At 42.0% G+C, this 19268-nt stretch overlaps 1 protein-coding gene across 4 annotated transcripts in view; it reads right to left on the bottom strand.

Moving 5' to 3' along the window:
* LOC147727721 (uncharacterized) overlaps window positions 1–19268 on the bottom strand; it is a 181451-nt gene that overhangs the window by 91962 nt on the left and 70221 nt on the right. For all 4 annotated transcript variants that reach the window (XM_086961719.1, XM_086961718.1, XM_086961717.1 and 1 more), the window contains exons 3-5: window positions 14123–14233; window positions 10067–10177; window positions 5303–5428 (exon numbers count right to left, since the gene is read on the bottom strand). In XM_086961719.1, coding sequence (XP_086817845.1) covers window positions 5303–5428; window positions 10067–10177; window positions 14123–14233 — 348 coding nt within the window. The remainder of the gene's footprint in view (window positions 1–5302; window positions 5429–10066; window positions 10178–14122; window positions 14234–19268) is intronic.

The following is a 19268-nucleotide window of genomic DNA, read 5'->3' on the forward strand; positions in this document are numbered from 1 at the left end:
CATGCCCTACTGCGCTTGCGATCCAAGTTTTACCTCAGCGGGGACAAGGGGGGGAAGATGCTGGTGCACAGATTGCAGGCACAAACTCAGTTGCCGACAATCCAATCCATTAGGGACCCTCAAGCAGTTGAGCAAGCCACTGATGCCCCCATTGTGGACTCCTTTCGACAGTTACATCAGACCCTATACAGGAGGGAGGACGCGGCCTCTGGGGGAGTGGCAGACTACTTATCGTCTTGAGGCATTATGCCCGTTTCAGACGTCGGCGGATGCTTTAGATTCAGTGATCCGCTTAGAGGAAGTCATATCCTTGAGTGCTCGGCTGAAGGTAGCTAAATCCCTGGGGCCGGATGGCTTCTCTGCCATATTTTATAAAACTTACTGTGTGGAGCTGGCTCCTCTTTTAACCCGTCTCTTTAACTCCTTTCTTGATACAGGAGCAGTGACTCCTTCCATGGCTGAGGCGGCGATTACGGTCATTCTTAAACCTGGAAAAGACCCTAAAGACTGTGGTTCGTACAGACCGATCTCGCTGCTCAATATTGATGCAAAATTGTTCGCGAGTGTGCTGGCAGCGAGACTCACCACCAGCCCTTTAATGGATGGGATCATTGACCCAGATCAGGCAGGATTCATCCCAACGCGGCAAGGGGGGAGACCATACCAAGCGGCTGCTCCACATCATAGATTTGGTTCATCGCTCTCGGACTCAGACCTTCTTGCTATCTATTGGCGAGGAGAAGGCCTTTGACCGGGTAGACTGGGACTACCTGTTCGCTGTTCGAAAGACCTTCGGGGTGGGAGACAACTTCCTGCGCTGGGTTCGGTGCCACTATGCGGCCCCTAGGGCGGCGGTGTGGGTGAATGGCTGTAAATCAGCACTCTTCCCCATCACTAGAGGAATGCGGCAGGGATGTCCCGTATCCCTGTTGCTTTTTGCTCTATATGGAGCCCTTCGCATTCGGTCCAACATAGGTATCACAGGGATTTAGTTCGGCTCTGATACTCACAAAATTAGCCTGTATGCGGACGATGTTATCCTGTTGCTAACCCAACCTCACCCCTCCCTGCGGTATCTGTCGGCGGAACTCCTCGAATTCCAAAAGGTAGCAGGCTTTAAAGTTAACTTCTCAAAATCACAAATCCTTAATGTCTCCATCCCTGATGCAGACGTAGAAGACCTGCAGCAAGACTTTGCCTTTCAGTGGGTGCACTCCGATATTCCATACCTGGGTATTCAATTGTCCCCCTCTATCGCTAAAACGGTGTCCCTTAATTATAGGCTGCTTATTGAACAAACTGCCAAGGCCTTCTCTGACTGGTCCTTCCTCAACTTGGCCTGGTACGGGAGGTTGGCGGCGGTGAAAATGACTGTGCTCCCGCGGGTCCTTTACCTCTTCCAAATGCTACCCTTGAGTCCCCCGCCGAGCACTCTTCGGAAACTGCAGGGGCTTCTTAATAGGTTTCTGTGGAACAATAAGCGGCCGCGGCTAGTGATGTCCCTCACTACTACCCTGAAGGCGGCGGGCGGGCTGGGTTTCTCCATGGTGACGGCTTACTAACAGGTATCCTGTCTCCGTTATATAGCAGAATGGAACAGACCCTTGTCTAGCAAACATTGGAACTTTATGGACCAGACGGTGGCGGGTTGCAACATCTGGCGGGAGTTGTGGTTACTGCGCAAACACAGGGCGTGGGGTCTTTACTCTTCCCCGGTGACCTCCCCGACCCTAAGAGCATGGGACGAATTGGCGCAGAGCAGGAGGTGGACTACCTTTCCCTCCCCAATGACACCTAGTGTTGATAATCCGGACTTCCCGCCGGGATGTGCGTCTCCAGTCTTCCATCGCTGGCGAGAGGAAGGTTGTAAGAGGGTGGGCTCCCTCTTTGACCTTGATGGCCTGATCTCATTTGTCCAATTATGTAAGGAGTATTTCCAGCTGCCGAAGTCTGATGCTTTCCACTATTCGCAGTTAGCACACTGGGTGACCCAGCCAGCCAATCTCGCCTCTATGTCTCGCCCCTTGTTGGTGTTTGAAAAATGGTTAGTCTGCAAGAAGGACGACCACAGGATCATCTCTAAGTTATACGCGATGATTCTGCGCCATCCTAAGAAGCAGTGTACGAAGGCGCAGGTCCGATGGGAAACAGAGTTGGGGCATCCCTTACCGAGAAAGGAGTGGGATCACATATTTTACCGCGTACACCACACTGCCTCTAACACTGCAAGTGCCGAGTAGGTCTACAAAGTGGCCGCTTATTCGTACTATACCCCGGCGCGCATCAAGGCGTGGGTTCTGGCGAAATCAGGCCTCTGCTGGCGGGGGTGTGGCCTTTCAGGGACTTTGGTGCACTTGTTGTGGCATTGCCCGAAGTTGGTGCTATAATGGAAAATGGTTCTGGATGATCTGGATGATGCGTTCCAGATTATATTTCCCCGGGCACCTGAGCATGTGTTGTTGGGGTTTCCCCACCCTAAGTCCTTTCCCTTGAATTCGCTGAGGAGTAGACAGATTGCATTAGCTTTGCTAGCGGCAAGACAGGTCCTTTTGGCACAGTGGGGTTCCCCAGTCATACCTGACCCATGGGATTGGATACAAAGGCTTTAGCACATTTTAGCAATGGAACGTATCTCGCTGGGCATGGATGGAAAGGGCGCTGAATACGCAAAGCTCTGGGGTCCGTTCTTACAACTCCTTTCTAAAGACCTGTGAGAAGTGACATGCTCGAAATATCTACAAATTCTGCAACTCATTCCTTTAGAGCCTAGGGGGGCTACAAATGCTGTCTGAATGGTGATATGCAGAATCGGTGGGTCCTGGAGGTTAGATGGTGGCGTTAGAATCTGGTGCGGAGCGGGTGGGGGGATTAAGGGTGGGTTGGGGTGTTTGTTTCTTTTGTTTGTTCTCCTACTAAAAGTGGGGGCTATGGCATTGGAGGGGCTGTTCTTAAAGCTCAAATCTCTTATGCGGGGAGCCCTCCATGTTGTAGGCCCAGACGTTGTGTCGTTGCCACAAGAATACTCCCTGCCGTCAAGTTGATGTAGGCAGCTGGGCTGTGTATTAAGTTGCTCCCCACACAATAAAAAATTATTGACTCTAAAAAGGGAGCATATGCCAATTTTGGAAAACACCCACGTAAGCGGAAGCAATGAGGAACCTATAGGCAACTTGCAACAACTCAGAAAAGCTCCCCCACACATGTAGCTATTGGTCCAGACCTTGCGGCCTCGACAAGAGGTGGCGAGCGACGTAGGAAGAGGATACCAAGGCAACCGGCATGTAGACATAAACGTCTAAACATACAATTATGTAGAGACAGAACGAAGCAGGAGCATAAACATGTATATACCGGACCATACCTAGAACAGTAAAGGCAGGTAGAAGCCGTTTTGGAAGAGGACACCATGAAACCACCAAAGGAGGTGGATGACCATGGCGAAAGCATATGGCACCAGGGAAAAACATAGAACACAGTACAACGGACCACCAAGCGACACATGGAGCCCACATGATCTCCAGGCCCAGGTGAGATAAGCAAGGCTGTATAATAGCGTACAAGTACCTCACATGGAGTATGCATACCCCAAACAACGGGGGACACCTCTTAGGGTAATAAACCAGGCCAAAAGAATGCAGTAATGAACTGAACCTGTGAACTGAGTTCCGTGCCGTAATGACATTGCCGAGCTGAGCCACTGACTGAATACCACAGTCAGAGGACACAGCAACCTGTGGAACACGGCCACAGAAGGTCAACAGGCAGCTGAAAGCAAAATCACATACAAATAAGATGCGGGTCCGTCGTGGACATTTGCCACGAACCAGAATTACAAGATTTAAAGCCCAAAGGCATCACACATTGTTCTTGACACGAACCGTCAAAAATGAGGCCTGACCACAGGCAAGAGGAGCTCACTCCGGATCTGCGTTGCACGCAGAAAAGAAGGAAACTGGTGTCAGAGCCGGGAGGGACTTATATGACCTCGCTGACATCACGCATGTGGACTAAGTCAGGGCGGGGTCGTGTGGCGCCGTCCCCCGGCGCGCAGAGTTGCTGCAGCAAAAAAAAAAATCCGATCTAGTCTCAAGCTTGGGGATATTCTAAGTTAAGGAATCTGCGGCTAGATGTCTCCATCAGATAAATGGATAGCCCCAAAGACCTCTACAATTCAACCTCGACGAATGACAGCTTTCATGCCATAAACACATGGATGATGAATAACTATCTAAAGCTCCATACCTCAAAGACAAAGATTTTGACAAGCAGACAATGACAAAAGTACTAGCCTACTGCCGCATGGCCTCCTGAACTTAAATACCCTCCAACAACATCAAAGAGTAGTTAGAAACCGAAGAGTAACCATGGATTCTGACCTATCCTGACTAAGCCTGGTTGGAATTTCAATTACACCGGAGAGTTCTCCACTTCTCTCTCCCTCGAACCATGCCAGCTCAGGATTATGACTATGCAAAAAATCTCAAACTGGACAACCCAGTGCAGTAAGCAAATAAGTACACTATATCATATGAACACATAAAGGGACCTGCAGGGCAGTTCAAAACTAACAGTATGCTGAACAACATAAAACTGCATGTCTGCCTCTTACACTTCATCATCAAACATACTACTATGTGCTGCATTCCATAACACAATAGCTGCACCTTGTTGGCCATCACGCATGACATTGAACACTTCCCACATAGGATCAAAACAAAAACATCCTTTCGACCACACAACCTACATTGTGTAGCGTAAACTGCTACCTACAGAATTTATATTCATTAGGTTAATTAGTTTTCGACTTCCTGCAAATGTACAATTTGTGACACAACCTATTTGAACATAGGTTGCATCACAAATTGCAATCTTATTTGCAAATCAGTCAGTGTCAATGTTGCACTTCCCTAGTTCATATTATGTGAGATAGGTTTTATACCCTTCTGATTGTCCACCTCTGCAGGGACAAACAAAATGTAATCCTTTGCAGGACTCACTGACCACATACATCAAGGGTAGGTTCAAGCCTAGATTCTTTAGAAACCATATTTGTTTTATAGAGGGCGGTATAGGCTAAAGATATTTTGCTTTGGTTTAGAAATTACAAACCACTGAACCCATTTAAATACATACCTCATTATACATAAACTTTCAGTTGGATTTCAGGTTTCACTTACTTTAGGAGTTTCTTTCCGGATTACCATACATGTCCCATGAAGTGATGCTATTTCAGGATTTTCTGTGGGAGAACAATGGAAGCATGTAATGTGCTATGAGGCAGAGCAACACATATTTCCCATACCTCCTTCATCTGTTTTGAGGCAATTCTTTCTTGCTCTTCTCTCTGAATCTTGACGATGTGATAGATGTTGAATTCCCTGTCCGCTTATATCCAAACATTCATCTGGAGTATTATCTGTATTGCTTCCTAGACAAAGACAACAAATACAGAGTATAAAGCTTACAATAACTTATTGCTCTCTGGCTTTTGTGTTGCAAGTATGTATGTATTTCCCTCTTTTATATTATGGGTTTATGCCTCAAACCGTAGCAGTAACTTTGGGCTTCATTTAGAGGCGGGCAGGAATGGAGCATCTGCCTAAAACCCTTTTCTGTCAGAGGTGGAGGAATGGACGCCTGTGCCTCAGCCCGTTTCACCATCTGAAGTACCTTCACAGCAGTCCAGCTGCTGCAGAAGGGCTTCTGCTGTCATTCATTCCTACCAAGGAATGATAGTCCACAGCAGGGTAAAGGTAGCCCTGTATGCAAAGATGAAAACTCTAAATGTGTGATGGCCACTGATTTTGTTTTCAAAGCCAACTTTATTTATATCAAGTATATCTGTTACATTTGCCTGACGGTCTGCTAAGACCCCATGGTATGTGGGTGACAGGCATTCATTAGCTTCACCAAACGTACACCCAACATGTCAACAGAAGCGCTTTCACTGAATTATCCTCTCTCCTACGGTGGGATCTGTAAAAAAGCGGCAAGTGGGTTGCATCAGCACCAGCAGGACCTCTGCTACCCCAGCACCGCGCTGTAAATGAGCCCCTTTGTGTTGTGTAAAAACTAAGGAGGTTCAGATAGCCAACTAGAGGAGCGTGTTAAGTATATGGCAATTTCTAGAATCTTCTGTTGAAGGTGACCCTAAAACCCACAACTTGCAAACGAGGCAGCAACCCTGCACAAGTATCAGAGATTGCTAATTCAGAAAAAAGGCAAAGCGCACAGTGGTAGCAGAAATTGCATGAAAGACAATGTCTCATCAGTGCTACTACCAGTAGGCCTCTTCCTAGCAACTGCACACATGGCAGGGAGTAGGCAGTGAAGGGCCATTCCTGTTACTCAGCTTAATATGTTTTAAATATGTTGCTCAATAAAAAGCACAATATGTTAGGAAAGGCTAGTACACAAGACAAGCGCCACAACAAAATCTGATCGACGTGCATCATTACTCATAAGGCAAAAGTGGGAGCAGAAATCCCTCGGCAAAATAGGGTCTACAAAGACCGTGGCATCATATGACAAGATTGTAGGTGCAGGTGGCAAACACAGACACCATGGAGAATCCAGTGGGGATAGGTCATCATTTGAGCTGGTTCCAGTCAACGGTTGAAGCATGTCATTGACGTTAGACTTTAGGGAAGATCAAGAAGAGAACTAAACTTGTTGAGTACCCTCATGAACATTACTGCAGCCAAGACAGTATTCCACAGCATTTGATAAATGCCTATAAGTGCATAGTGCATTGATTCCATGCATCATTGCTTAAACATTCCCATACATAACATGGCTCTGATCACTATCACCTAGGCCACCATCTTCTGCATCATAGAAAGTTACACCTACATGTAGGAGTAAATATATATGTGTATTTATCTTCGTGGATACGGTCCGTGGCTACTGATCTCATTGTGTCTGTACATACCACCATAAAAGACAACATTTTCGAATCCGGTGTGTATTCGCTGAACGGTCGATACATTTCAGGATTGAATTAAGCTTGTCCCACAGAAAAGGGCACTTCTGTTTTCTTCTTCTGTGCATAAACTGACTGGTCTTTAACATTGATACTGTATTCAAATATACTGCACCTATTTGGTTTAACCCCATATCTGCTAACTGAGACTTGCTAACCTTTTGAAGCTTTATCTACAATCACAGCATCAATTGCTTTTATTATGTGTGCATTTGCCAATGGTTTACTGTGTAGACTTTTTTGTGTGTGTTTGCTGATGGCACCCTAAGGTTGAGAACATGAATCTGTGTGCTTTTGTATGGTGTTCTTAAAGAGGAAAACTGACTGTAGCCCTTTCTACAATCACAACATTAGAACTTTTGTCTGCTGGATTAGTGTCTCCAACTTGAATTTCTATTCGGCCTACACTGAATGATGGGGATGAGTTTAATTCTTATGTCCAGGCATGCAAGACTAATGTTATGCATAATAACATATTGGTAAAGTATGTTGACCATCCTTTGTCCAGCACACATTTTCAAGAATTCTGGCTGATGCATGGTTGGACCATTATCTCTGGCTCTGACACCACTCCAAGGATATTATCAATCTGAAGGTACTTTTTAGCACTGCTGTCACCACCTCAGCCAATCTCAGGGCCTCAGTTGGCTGTCAAATTTGCTGCACATGTATGGTCTTAATCGTTACTGTTTTCCTAATAGTGACATAGGTGTGGGAACTCAAAGCATAAATGTGTTTATCTCTGGTATGAACTGGCTAATGCCATCTTAAGGCAGATGGATGAAAAACGTCTCCCACATTCTCTGCACTTGAATGTGTTTTTCCTCTGGCCATTCACAAAGCAATCTGGAGAGCGGGTTAATTGTTTGATCTGCCACTAGTATCCAAGTCACATATGAACATTGTGATGATGAGTCCCTAGTGTGCACAAAGGAGCAACATATATGGCCTCTTTCTTAATATCCTTCTACGTGGTGGCCCCTATCTCTCTGTCATGTTCAATGTGGAGAAGGCTGTGGAATAGACCTAACCTACTACAGCCTCCACCTTACCATGTTTGTGCCACATGCCAGTTTGGCCTTGTTTGCGGGAAATTTTAGTCACTTTCTGTGCATCTGGCCAACATTTCTTTTTTTTTGTTTATCAAAGTCTGTTTTATTTTTTAAAGCAAAAAAAGGAAAGGAACATAGGTCCACATGAATACAGCATTAAGCCTACAACCCATTTAGGGCCTGCCGCGTTATTGTCAAGTGCCTTCCAGTGTAGAGAGATGCAGTATTCAGGCAAGTAGAGACACAGCATGCCGCCTACAACCCTTCCTGAACCTGCCACGTGATCTATTACATGTAGTTATATGAGCTTGTTGTGGGGATTCCCAGGACCTGTTGTAACATGCACAATGCGGGCTAGAGGCCCATATAATGCAAGTAGTGATAGCGGTATAGGTAAAGATCAGAAAAAGAAAAGGCGAGAGTCAGGAGAAGAGAGTTAAGCTGTGCAGGTAAGTAAATGGGCGGACGAGATGTGGCGTGTGATATTGGCAGATATGATGGATATAGATCCTGGCACTTGCTGAAGAGAGTGGCGGGGACGACTGATCTAATTATGTGAAGAGTTTGCTTGGGTCTGACGGAAGTATGGCGTCCTCAAAGAGTTGCAGCGCTCTGGCCAACTTTTAAGTAGGGTGTTATTTGCCCCTGTCATGTTCATCATTATGGTCACTTTTTTAAGTAAAAATGCAATTGCTATTGCTAACTATTTTGCAAACATTCTGATGTAGCTCTGTAGATGTTGGTGCCTGAGTAGGGGTTGAATCTGTGTTAATATCTTGGCAAACAAAGTTAGGCAGATTTGTGGCAGAAGAAACTACTCACACAACTAGTTATTAGCTCTAACCACATATTTGACCAAGGCCTCATGCTCTATGAGAATAGTATTGCATAGTCAGTCAACTATAGCCTCTGAGAATTGCAGTAATTGGAAGGTCACATGTTCAAATCCCGGCAAGGCAGACTTCATACTTCCATCACGCCAAGGTCGGTAGTTCGAGTACACTTAAGTTATTTTTAGTGCGTAAAAATGGTATGAAGCATTATATAAAGAAAGTGATTATTTCTCTGATGGAATATCAGATGTTTTGAGCATCAATCTCTACTTACTATATACAAACTTCAGTATGTTTATTTGCCACTGCAAGATTTCTGGTCTAAAATTCATACAATATTGATAGCAACAAATGGAATGTAGGGCTAAAGAACTGCCTAAAACGACAAGTACTAAAAAATACCAAAAATAACGGCCTTCCAGAAATGCAGATTTTCACAGGAGGGTTCGTTATTGATAGACTGATTACACATCAGCCTAGGACTCAAAAAGTGTGGCTAATGTCTCAGAAGATAGGAACATCTGACTGTCAAGGAATAGAAACCACCACCGAGCTTGCACTCACTATGAAAGCCAGGCCCAATTTACCAGTGCTGGAAATTTTGTTTCATCATGGAGTCGTTCTGTGCTCACCCATGCTTCTGCACAGCTGTGGACTCATAATACACCATCAGGAGAGAAATGTAACATCTGAAGCAGTCACTGTTACTTTAGCAAAAGAGGTACTGAATCAGTCCCTATATCCATTCACTGACACTGACCTAACCTTGAGTGAGTGGGTACAGATTAACTCTATTCTTTAGTTCCATCCACTCTTTTAAATGGGTCAATAAACTGAGAGGAAAAGGTTAAGAACACAATGTCATTTCAAGAAAGCCACAAATGGCAATGAGTGAAGCTTCAGCAATTAGGGTGTGACCCAAAAAAGGCCCTTGCCACTGTAATCATCATCAGAGATATTTTGTAGACACCCTGCATGAAGACTTAGCTAGTAATAATCTTAAGGCCACATGACGGTCAATCCAGAAGACAGCAGAATGTATTTTGGGGGCGGACCACTGATTCTCAAGAGCAGTGGTATATAATATCAGATGGTGCGCACCGTGGCAATATATATTAAGACACAGGAAAGGATTAGATGAATGGGTCATTTAGACTTCCTGTTTCCTTGATGAAAGCTTGTAAACGTTGTATACTCACCTACTGAACTATTATTATTTTCGTTTCTCAAAGTATCTTGAAAATCCACTGAATAGGCCCGCCTCTCTTCTTTTATGCCAAATGAAACAACAGATCCGGGAACCACATGTCCTGTCATTAAAAAGAAATGTAATTACGGGACCAAAAAATAATGGTCAACAGTGTTATTTATGGAGAAGGGAAATTAAAGGTGGACTAAGTGGTGGCAGGTGATGCAGTGGATGCGCTATTTGTATATGCTAATATTATCAACCTTGGTACATATGGGATAAAGTACTTCCTGTCGGACATTATAAGGTTCTTGCAAATCACTGTGGAGTACCATGCCTATAAAGTTAAGGAACTCATTTATTGTAAAAAAGAAGAGGCAGATCTAAGCATATAAAATATTCATAATGGAAACATTTTTTAAATGTTTAAGAATATCAACAGTAACTGTGTTTTTCAAGTGAATTTTGTTTTTTTTCATGGTGTGTTACCAGTCATGTAGCCATTCTAGATTGCCCACCACAGCCATGCTGTGGGTATGCGCCACAACCTTGATCTTTTTTGAGTCAAGTTTTTTGTCAAAATCACAAATTTAGAATACTGCAATCTCTCTAACAATTCAGATTTTTGGTGTTTGGTTCCGAAAACAAAATTATAGCTTTGTCATCATGATTTTCGAAAAAATCTTAATTTTACCATAGCAAATTCGTTATTGTTCAGTTTTGTTACTTACATTTTCACCCCTCAGGGAATATTTGCATCCGACCTTTCTAAAGTTGTATCAGTGGCGGTGGTTAATGTATAGCCCCCAAGATGACTAGGAAACCCTACTTACTTAATAAGTAAACACGACCTCCTACTTTTTTAAAGCTATTCTTAAAATGTATTACAGTGAAAACATATGTTCTGAAACACAAGTGTAATGGAGAAACTCTGTCTCTGAACACCAGATAGAGTCAGCAGAAATGCCTATATGGGCACAGCCATTCAGTAGATTTTAATTACATTCTTGTTGACGAAGCTTTTGAAGTATACATAGTGATGATTGGAACTGTTGGACCCAGAGTTGCTAAATGTGCATTTAAGGTCTCTTCAGAAGGATTATCAATTTTCACTTTTAAATACCTGAATTTAAAGTCTCCAGTTGTGATAATACACATTTCTGGATTTTCCCTTCAAGTCTGATAAAATATTTTCTAAATGGACCACCACTGAGAATGATAGTTTAGATTTCCATTAGACGCTTCCGCTTATAAATATACAATCAGACTCTCCTTCCTTCATTTTATCCCGATAGGATTTTTACAGGTTAAAATGGGAAGTACACTGAAGCACAACTTTTAAAAATAACATAAAATGACTGTTTATAGGGTACAAGTAATGGGGAAAGGGTGTTCTATGCTAGTTTGAAAGGGATTGGCAACCTGGAAAAGTCTCACGCCGGCTGACCTTATTTGTGTCTGATCTGATCACTTTCAAGAAGAACTGTGAGTCTTTGCTGACAACAGAGACAATTCACTTGAGAGTGCTAAGTCAGTTTGATGAGAAAGAAGAGCTCCTCTGAGTCCACAACTACTGTGGGTTTCATATATATTGCCAGTAAAACTATATATTTTCTCTTCTGACTTCTTGTCAGATTCAGCAGTCACTTGATAACCACCCATAATTGTTGCTGTTGATCGGTTTACATTCAGAAGCATGGTGACAGATGTGCATTGATTGATGAGTAATCTAGAAAGAATATGCTGGTCTTTAATGGCAATGAGGCAATGAGTAATGTTGTGCCCTAGCCTCATCACACTGACCTTCTGTATCACATGCTAACAAATGACTCACTTGCCGCGCAAATTGTCGGTGTACACCAATATCATTTTAAACAAACAAGATAACAACAAAAAATTACTTTACATCAGGGCAGATAGCGGATACATGGTGATCAGAAAAGTCACTAATGCAACAATATCCTGAAGAGGAATTGCACTTAACAGATGAAGAAATATAATTGAACAAAGCAATTTTGTTTGTTGTCCTTTTAATGAAAAAAATGAAGGCGTAAATTTAAAGGATACATATACTAACCTGAACGTGTGCAACCTATTTCGGATAAACATTTTTTTCCATGTACATTTTAGTGTACAGGAACCTGACAACAGCAGGCAACACATATTCTTCTGGTGAGCACTCTAGGTGGTAAATGTGTTTTTGATTACCATGATAAAACATGAGTGGTGTGTAATCCTACTTTGCCTCTGTTGCCCATCTTGCTTTCTACTTGTTAATCTACATTTGGGCATTTAGGATGATTCTTGTTTTTCTTTTGCAATGCAATGACCTTAATGAATTGATTATGCTGTTATTTCTTTAAATGCCATTAATCATATAAAAGTCATGGACTTTATTGCATGATGAACAACATGGGAGTTAGATTTGCTGCATGATCGAGTTCGCCTTGGCTAAGGTATTGAGGGTGTTTCGTTATTCTACGGGACCATGATTAACGTTGCCCAGGGAGATTTTTGGTTTGCCTAATAATGTATTGTTTTTGGAATTTAGGGAATTGTTAAGCAGTTTTTGGCTGTGAAGTGGGAGAAGCCAGTTGTTTTATAGGACTGACCATGTGTGATCATAATTACTGCAGTTATACTTGTGAGTCAGTAAGATATGCTCACGAGATACATTCCATACTCCGCACTGTAATATTGCTAATGGGGCATGTATTCATTGATAGGAAACCTTGTGTACTCTTATACACTGCTGACAGTTATTCCATTTGAGGGCGATGCGTGTTCGTTTCTGGATGTGATCAAAGATCTACTTTAGCAGGTAAAGCTGCACTGTGCATTTTGGACAGGAATATAGTACATAATGGCATAGATGTTATCCAAATGATTGGAAGGATGCTATAAGAGAAAAAATCATAGAGATTAATATGTATGATGTGCAACCCCTTGTGCTGTTGCTTTGAAAGGAAGTAATTTTGTTTGCATATACCCGTATGTTTGATTAAAATACAAATTTACACAATCATATATTGAAATACTATTTAATTTTATGGGGGGGTATTTTTAGACTAATGATGTGTTTTCTGTGCAAAAACTATGTATCAGTGTTATGGTTTGTCATGCGTATATAACTGATGTTGAGTAATATGGGTTTGTTGTTTTGTTTGAAGGCAGATTTGTGTTTGTATTATTTGCTGAAATATTTATTCTAGAATCTTAATCAAGAAACATATTTACATATTAATTGTCCCAAAGAAGGCGGTTTCTATGATTTTATCCACTGTGTCTACGAGCAAAAGAAGCGTATTTCTCGCCACATTGGGTTTTAGAAATTTGCGTAAACATGTATGAATCTAATATCTGATGATGTGTGGTAGAAAATGGCAATATGCATTTATTTACTCTAAACTGATGTGTTGATTTGGAGTTTCAGTTGTGTGTTCTATTTCTGTTGTGCATGATGATGTGTGTATAATTTTTTTAACTATATATATTTTTGTATATTTGTTTGTCATGTAGTACGTTTCTGCACAGATTGCACTTTAAGGGATTTATATCTTGCCATGGTTAATTTTCTTTTTTTACTTGCCAACGTGGGAAGTTAAAAAATGATTTTTTATAAATTAAATGCTTGGGTAATAAGAATGGACTAGAACTCTACAAAATATTTCACTTGCATTTCCTGTTTACTTATCACGTCATCATTTTTTTTTAATTGGTGCTAACAACAATCGCTCTATGTACCTCCTTTGACAGTACAGGAGAATTATGGAAACATGGCAGCATTTCTTTCTACTGCCCCTTTCTCATTAGTTTCTTAAGGTAGCATTATGCATGCATCTGCCTCACCATCTCCCCACTGTTTTTCTTGCCTAGACTGGAGAAAATGTGGATATACGACTACAGGAGGTACTCTGCACCATAGCTTTTACACTCCTGTTTTCAAAGTATGCGCACATGTGTGTTTTTAGACATGGCAGGTATTTATGCATGTGACTAGTGGTGAAAAGGACACACACTTGTTTGCAGATCTCAGTGAGATATGCATGCAGTACATCTTACTCACCTGGGGACCGAGTCTTATGTTGTCTTCTTTCAGTGTCTTCAAGGTCTAAGTGAGACTGCGCCTCTTTTTGTTTTGTCCTCAAGGAAGCAACAGAGCTGGCAATAAGTGGGCCTGTTGACGCAAACACGTATTAACTACTGAAGGTACCTCTTGCACATTGTGCAGCACCACCTAAGGTGTCAGCATGAAGACAAAAACACACACACATCTGAATTATGAATTTAGGTTCATTTTTTAATAACCAGGAATAACATTCGTTTAACGAAGTGGCCAAATCCGCACTAGTGAGCCAATTGCTTTGATACCTCCTTCTAACTGATAAGGGAATATTGCGAACATGATACATCATCAGTACTGTACTATGCTTCAATTTAATACAATGCTGAGAATCCTTAAGTTTCTCAGATGTGCCCAGAACACTTTTGTATAGCTTTCAGCACAACCTGAAAAGCAACAACTTTCTCTTTAGCTTCTTCTGTACCTACACACTTCTATGTCAAAATCCTTATCATACACTCTGCTTCTTCTACATCGGCCTAAACATTAATGGTTCACCCGCCAAATAACCTTCAAGCACAATCTTAATATTGTGATATGTCCTTGGATGTCTAGCCCCTTACACCAGATTAACTATCTTCGCCAATCAAAATGATGATGTAGATATAATAGTCAAGTCAAGTCAAATAACTTTATTCGGTTGTTCGAATTGACAACCATAAAAGTATTTACATTACAGATAATAACATTACATACACATAATCTTAAAAAGTCATAATTGATTACAGGTAAAAATCACAGAGTTAAAAATACAGCACTGTATCAAGATATTGGAGACCCTTTAAAAATAGTGTTCTTTTGACAACAGTTATAAATAATGCTATCAGTATTATTATCCTTCCATACTGTTTCTGAATTTGATCGCCATTCTCAAAAAACCACATACAAATAAAGTGTAATCACAATTTAGCAGCTGTAAAAAAAGTTGTGCAGGACGATATTGACGAAAGTTCAATTCTTTCAAACAGGGTTTCAAGCATAACTTCCTTGGTACAACATAAAAGGGGCAGAAAAACAGAAAGTGTGCCAGATCTTGCGGAGACTTATCGTCGCAGCCGCAAGCTGGCAACACTTGACCTCGATGGGAACCCCTAGGTACCGCCAGCATAAGATGAAACAGGTTGAACCTGAACCTTGTTAACAAAAATCGGTCATAGCTTGACATTTGCCATGTCAGGTAGGGTTCCATAAACAAAGTGCTTTTAATTAGTATGTGATTGCGTACACTTTCTTTTTTTAATTCACATGATTCCCTTTCCTGTTCTCTTAAGTCAAAAAAAGCATTTTTGACTGAAATAAGGTCCAATTTAGTAATGGATTCCGGGCATAAAAAGAGTTCAGGACGGCCTAAATCAGAAAAACATTTCAATAGATATTTAAGCCAAGGAATCGCCAACCTGTTATCCCATGTAAGTGCTTCTCTTAGAATAAGCTTGGTCAGAGGAATATTGTCATTTAACCAGCTATTCATCCAGCATAACATGGGATTCAAAGCAATTTTATCACTGACATATGGAACCCCCAGTTCTTCATGCACAGAAAAATTTGCTGTACCCCTTGGAACCCTTAAAATCTGTTTTAAAAAATTGTTTTCAACTATCTGGAGTACGTCCAAGGGAACATATCCCCATATTTCACTGCCGTAACAAGCTGTGGTTACACTTTTGGCCTTGTATAATTGGAGTAGCGCGGCAACTGGACTATTTCCCAGCTTTTTAGAGAAATCCAATATAGCCGCGTTTACCCTTGTAACGTCTCCCTTTTTTTTCTGAATCACGGGTCCCCATTTAAGTTGACTGTCAAAGAGGACCCCGAGATAGGAGAATGTGTGCGTTACAGGTATTTCCACTCCATCTACATTTAGGCGATTTGGTTTCTTAAAACCTTCACCGATCTTCATTATGTAGGATTTGGTGTTATTAATACTTAAATCTCTGGTTTTCATAAATGTGTAAAAGGAGTCTAATAAAATTTGAAGTCCATTGGCCGTTCTAGATAAAAGGACTGCGTCATCCGCATATAATAAAACCGGCAGACCTTTTCGGCCAATGTATGGATAGTCTATGTTGGTGCTTAAGAGGGTCTCTTCCAGATCATTAATATATAGATTGAAGAGGAACGGGGCCAGAATACACCCTTGCCGAACGCCCCGAAACACTCCAAAATCTTTGGTCACTTTTAGATCCTGGGTATATCTAACATTCGCTTTGGTGTCTGAATGTATGTCTTCTAACAGGTTTACTAGGTTTTTGTCGACGCCCATTTTTTCCATGGCGCACCAGAGTTTCCCACGGTTCACACAATCGAAGGCCGAAGAGAGATCCATAAACGCCATATGGATCGTTCCTCTTCGTGCCTTGGTGTACTTCCCGACTATGAGATACAAGTTCAGACATTGAGAAATGGTAGAATGTCCAGGCCTAAAGCCATACTGGATTGGTGATATTATATTATTTTCCTCTGCCCAACTAGTCAATCTATTTAAAATTACTCCTCCTATCACTTTTGCCACAGAGTTTATTAGAGATATCGGTCTGTAGCAGGCCGGACTACTACGGTCTCCCTTCTTGAATATAGGGACTATTGTAGATACCCCCCATGATTTAGGGCATCCACAAAGCACAGCTGCATTAAGTACCGCTGTGAGTACCGGCGCCCAAAGTGCTTCCCGTGACTTAAAGAGATCAGGCGGAAGTCCATCGGGACCCGGAGCCTTATTATTTGACAAGCCTTTAATTCCTTTAACTATTTCCTCATTTGAGAAACATAGAGAAGTATCTCTGCCTATACCAAGATTGTGTTCTGTCTGTGATGCATTATTTATAAAAATAGAACTGAAATGGTCTATCCATTCGTCCTCTGATATATTTGTGCCCACATTTGGGATGGTAGGACAGTCAAATATTGGTTTGTTAATTATCTCCCAAAACTTCGAGCTATTTTTTAAAGTCTCGGGCTCTAGGAGTGATTCCCATACACTTTTTTTAACAGCTCGCTTACGAATGGCCAGTGATTTCTTATACTCATTCCGCAAGCCCCGGATGATCAATGGATCTCTTGGTTTTGTATTTAAGGCTTTCTTGAGCTCGCGACTGGCCTTTGAGCAAACACTGTCAAACCATTTTGGATTGCAGTTTGAATTTATCCTTCCCTTATTAGGTACCGTTAAAAGAGACTCCACCTTTTTAGCTATCTCCTTAAAGGATGTCAGGATTTGCGACGGAGCTGATGTAGGGGATGTACAAATCATTAATTCTTGATTACAGACTGCACTAACAGAGGTATAAAATTGATCGCTATCCACCATAGCCCATTTTAAGCGACGCTTCCCATTAATGCATTTTAAAAGGCCACGGTCCTCACGAGGAATGTGTTTTTCAAGTAAACTCATGCCCAGAGTAATGCATAAAGGGTTGTGGTCGCTGTAAATACTCATGAGGATCCTAAAGTCCTCAATGATATTTACAAAGTCAGCTGAGACGAGGATATGGTCTATATAAGTGCCTGTTGCATGGCCTTTAAAAGTAGGGATTGGGAATACAGTTTGATCTGGTACAGTCGACATTGCAGTAAACAGATTGTTTTCATTCATCAATTCGTTTAACCCTGTACCCCTCCGCGAGTGTTCAAAGTGTATTCCTTCCATACTGTTACACCCTATTTGACCAACGGGTCCCACGCTAGGGTTCCCACATAGATGTGTGTTAAAATCACCTACTAGTATTTTAGAGCATGGCAGAGAACTATCAATTGCCCCTAGCAAATCACGTAAGGTTTCTATATTGCAATCTCCAGCCTGGTTCACAGAATTATAAAAATTAATCAATGCAAAATGGATTTTACCCCTTCTAAATTCCAAAACCTGGATGTTTTTGTTACCAGATTTATGTTCAATCTTCTGACATATAAGCGACAAACTAACAAAAATGGCCAAGCCCCCTTTAGCTCTTCCACTTGCAGATGGTATTGCCGGGATTATGAAGCTCTGATATCCCTCAATGTACAGGTTTCTCCCTATTACCCAAGTTTCTTGAAAACATATTATGGGATATTTTTTAACATAATGCAGCCAGTCTTTATCTTGCATTTTGTCAGAGAGTCCGGCTATATTCCATGATAACAATAGAAGTCCCTCCACACATTTTTGACCTCCACACTGTGTTCTATTCAAGCTCTCTGTTGCAGGAGGGTTAGTAGTAGGGATTACAGTACAACAAGTATTCACATTCACTATGCCTATGTCTTCTGGTAGTCATTCTACCCCGTCCAGCCCTCCCTCCGCAGAGAAAATATCATACCTATTTGAAGTGGGGATATTAAAGTAATAGGGATCTGTATGATATGGTCGTGGTTGTTGGTCATATCCGTCCCTACTATAACCCCAGTTGTTTGCTGGTGCGTCAAAACCCCAACAGTTTGTTTTCTCTGGCCATATTTGTCTAGTGTAGGTATGATTAGGCTTAGGGTATGTCATGCTCCTTTGTTTTTTACCAAAAAATTACAAAGTGAGAGGAATGATAGTACCACTCCTTCGTTGTGGTGGTAGAATATTTGGAAGGATATTTGGTAAGACTGCAGAGTTTGCAAGATTTATAATTATGCAGTCGCCTTTAAATTTTTTGGGGTTTGGGCCTATCCAAGTGGCCCTTCTGGCTGATTTAATATCTCTAGCTAGTTGTTGCTTCCCCCAGGGGGCCAACCGCATATTGCCCGATAGCCAATGCAGGGCTTTACTTGTTAGCGCCGTGGGTGATTCAGTTTGGTCTGGTGTTAGAGGGGGAGCATTTGCTAAAACCAGCACTAGAGGGGCTGCGTCCTCAATAAAATGAAGTGTATCTTCACCTGCTCTTGGTGGGGTTATTCCTCGTGGTTGTGGGGGGTGAATATCCCTTGCCGGCGACTGGGTGGGTACAGTATTTGGTGTCTGATCTGAGAGATTTACCCTTGTGGTGTTAGGGATTGTGCCTGTATCTGGTTGGTGACCGAATACCTCTTTTACAGGTATGGCCAGATTTTTAACTGAGCCGGATATGTTGGACACTTCTTCTATTAACCTCTTTTGATCTACTCCCAGCTTTTTCACGTCTGC

Source organism: Lissotriton vulgaris, chromosome 3_1, assembly GCF_964263255.1.
Source record: "Lissotriton vulgaris chromosome 3_1, aLisVul1.2, whole genome shotgun sequence".
Taxonomy (NCBI): domain Eukaryota; kingdom Metazoa; phylum Chordata; class Amphibia; order Caudata; family Salamandridae; genus Lissotriton; species Lissotriton vulgaris.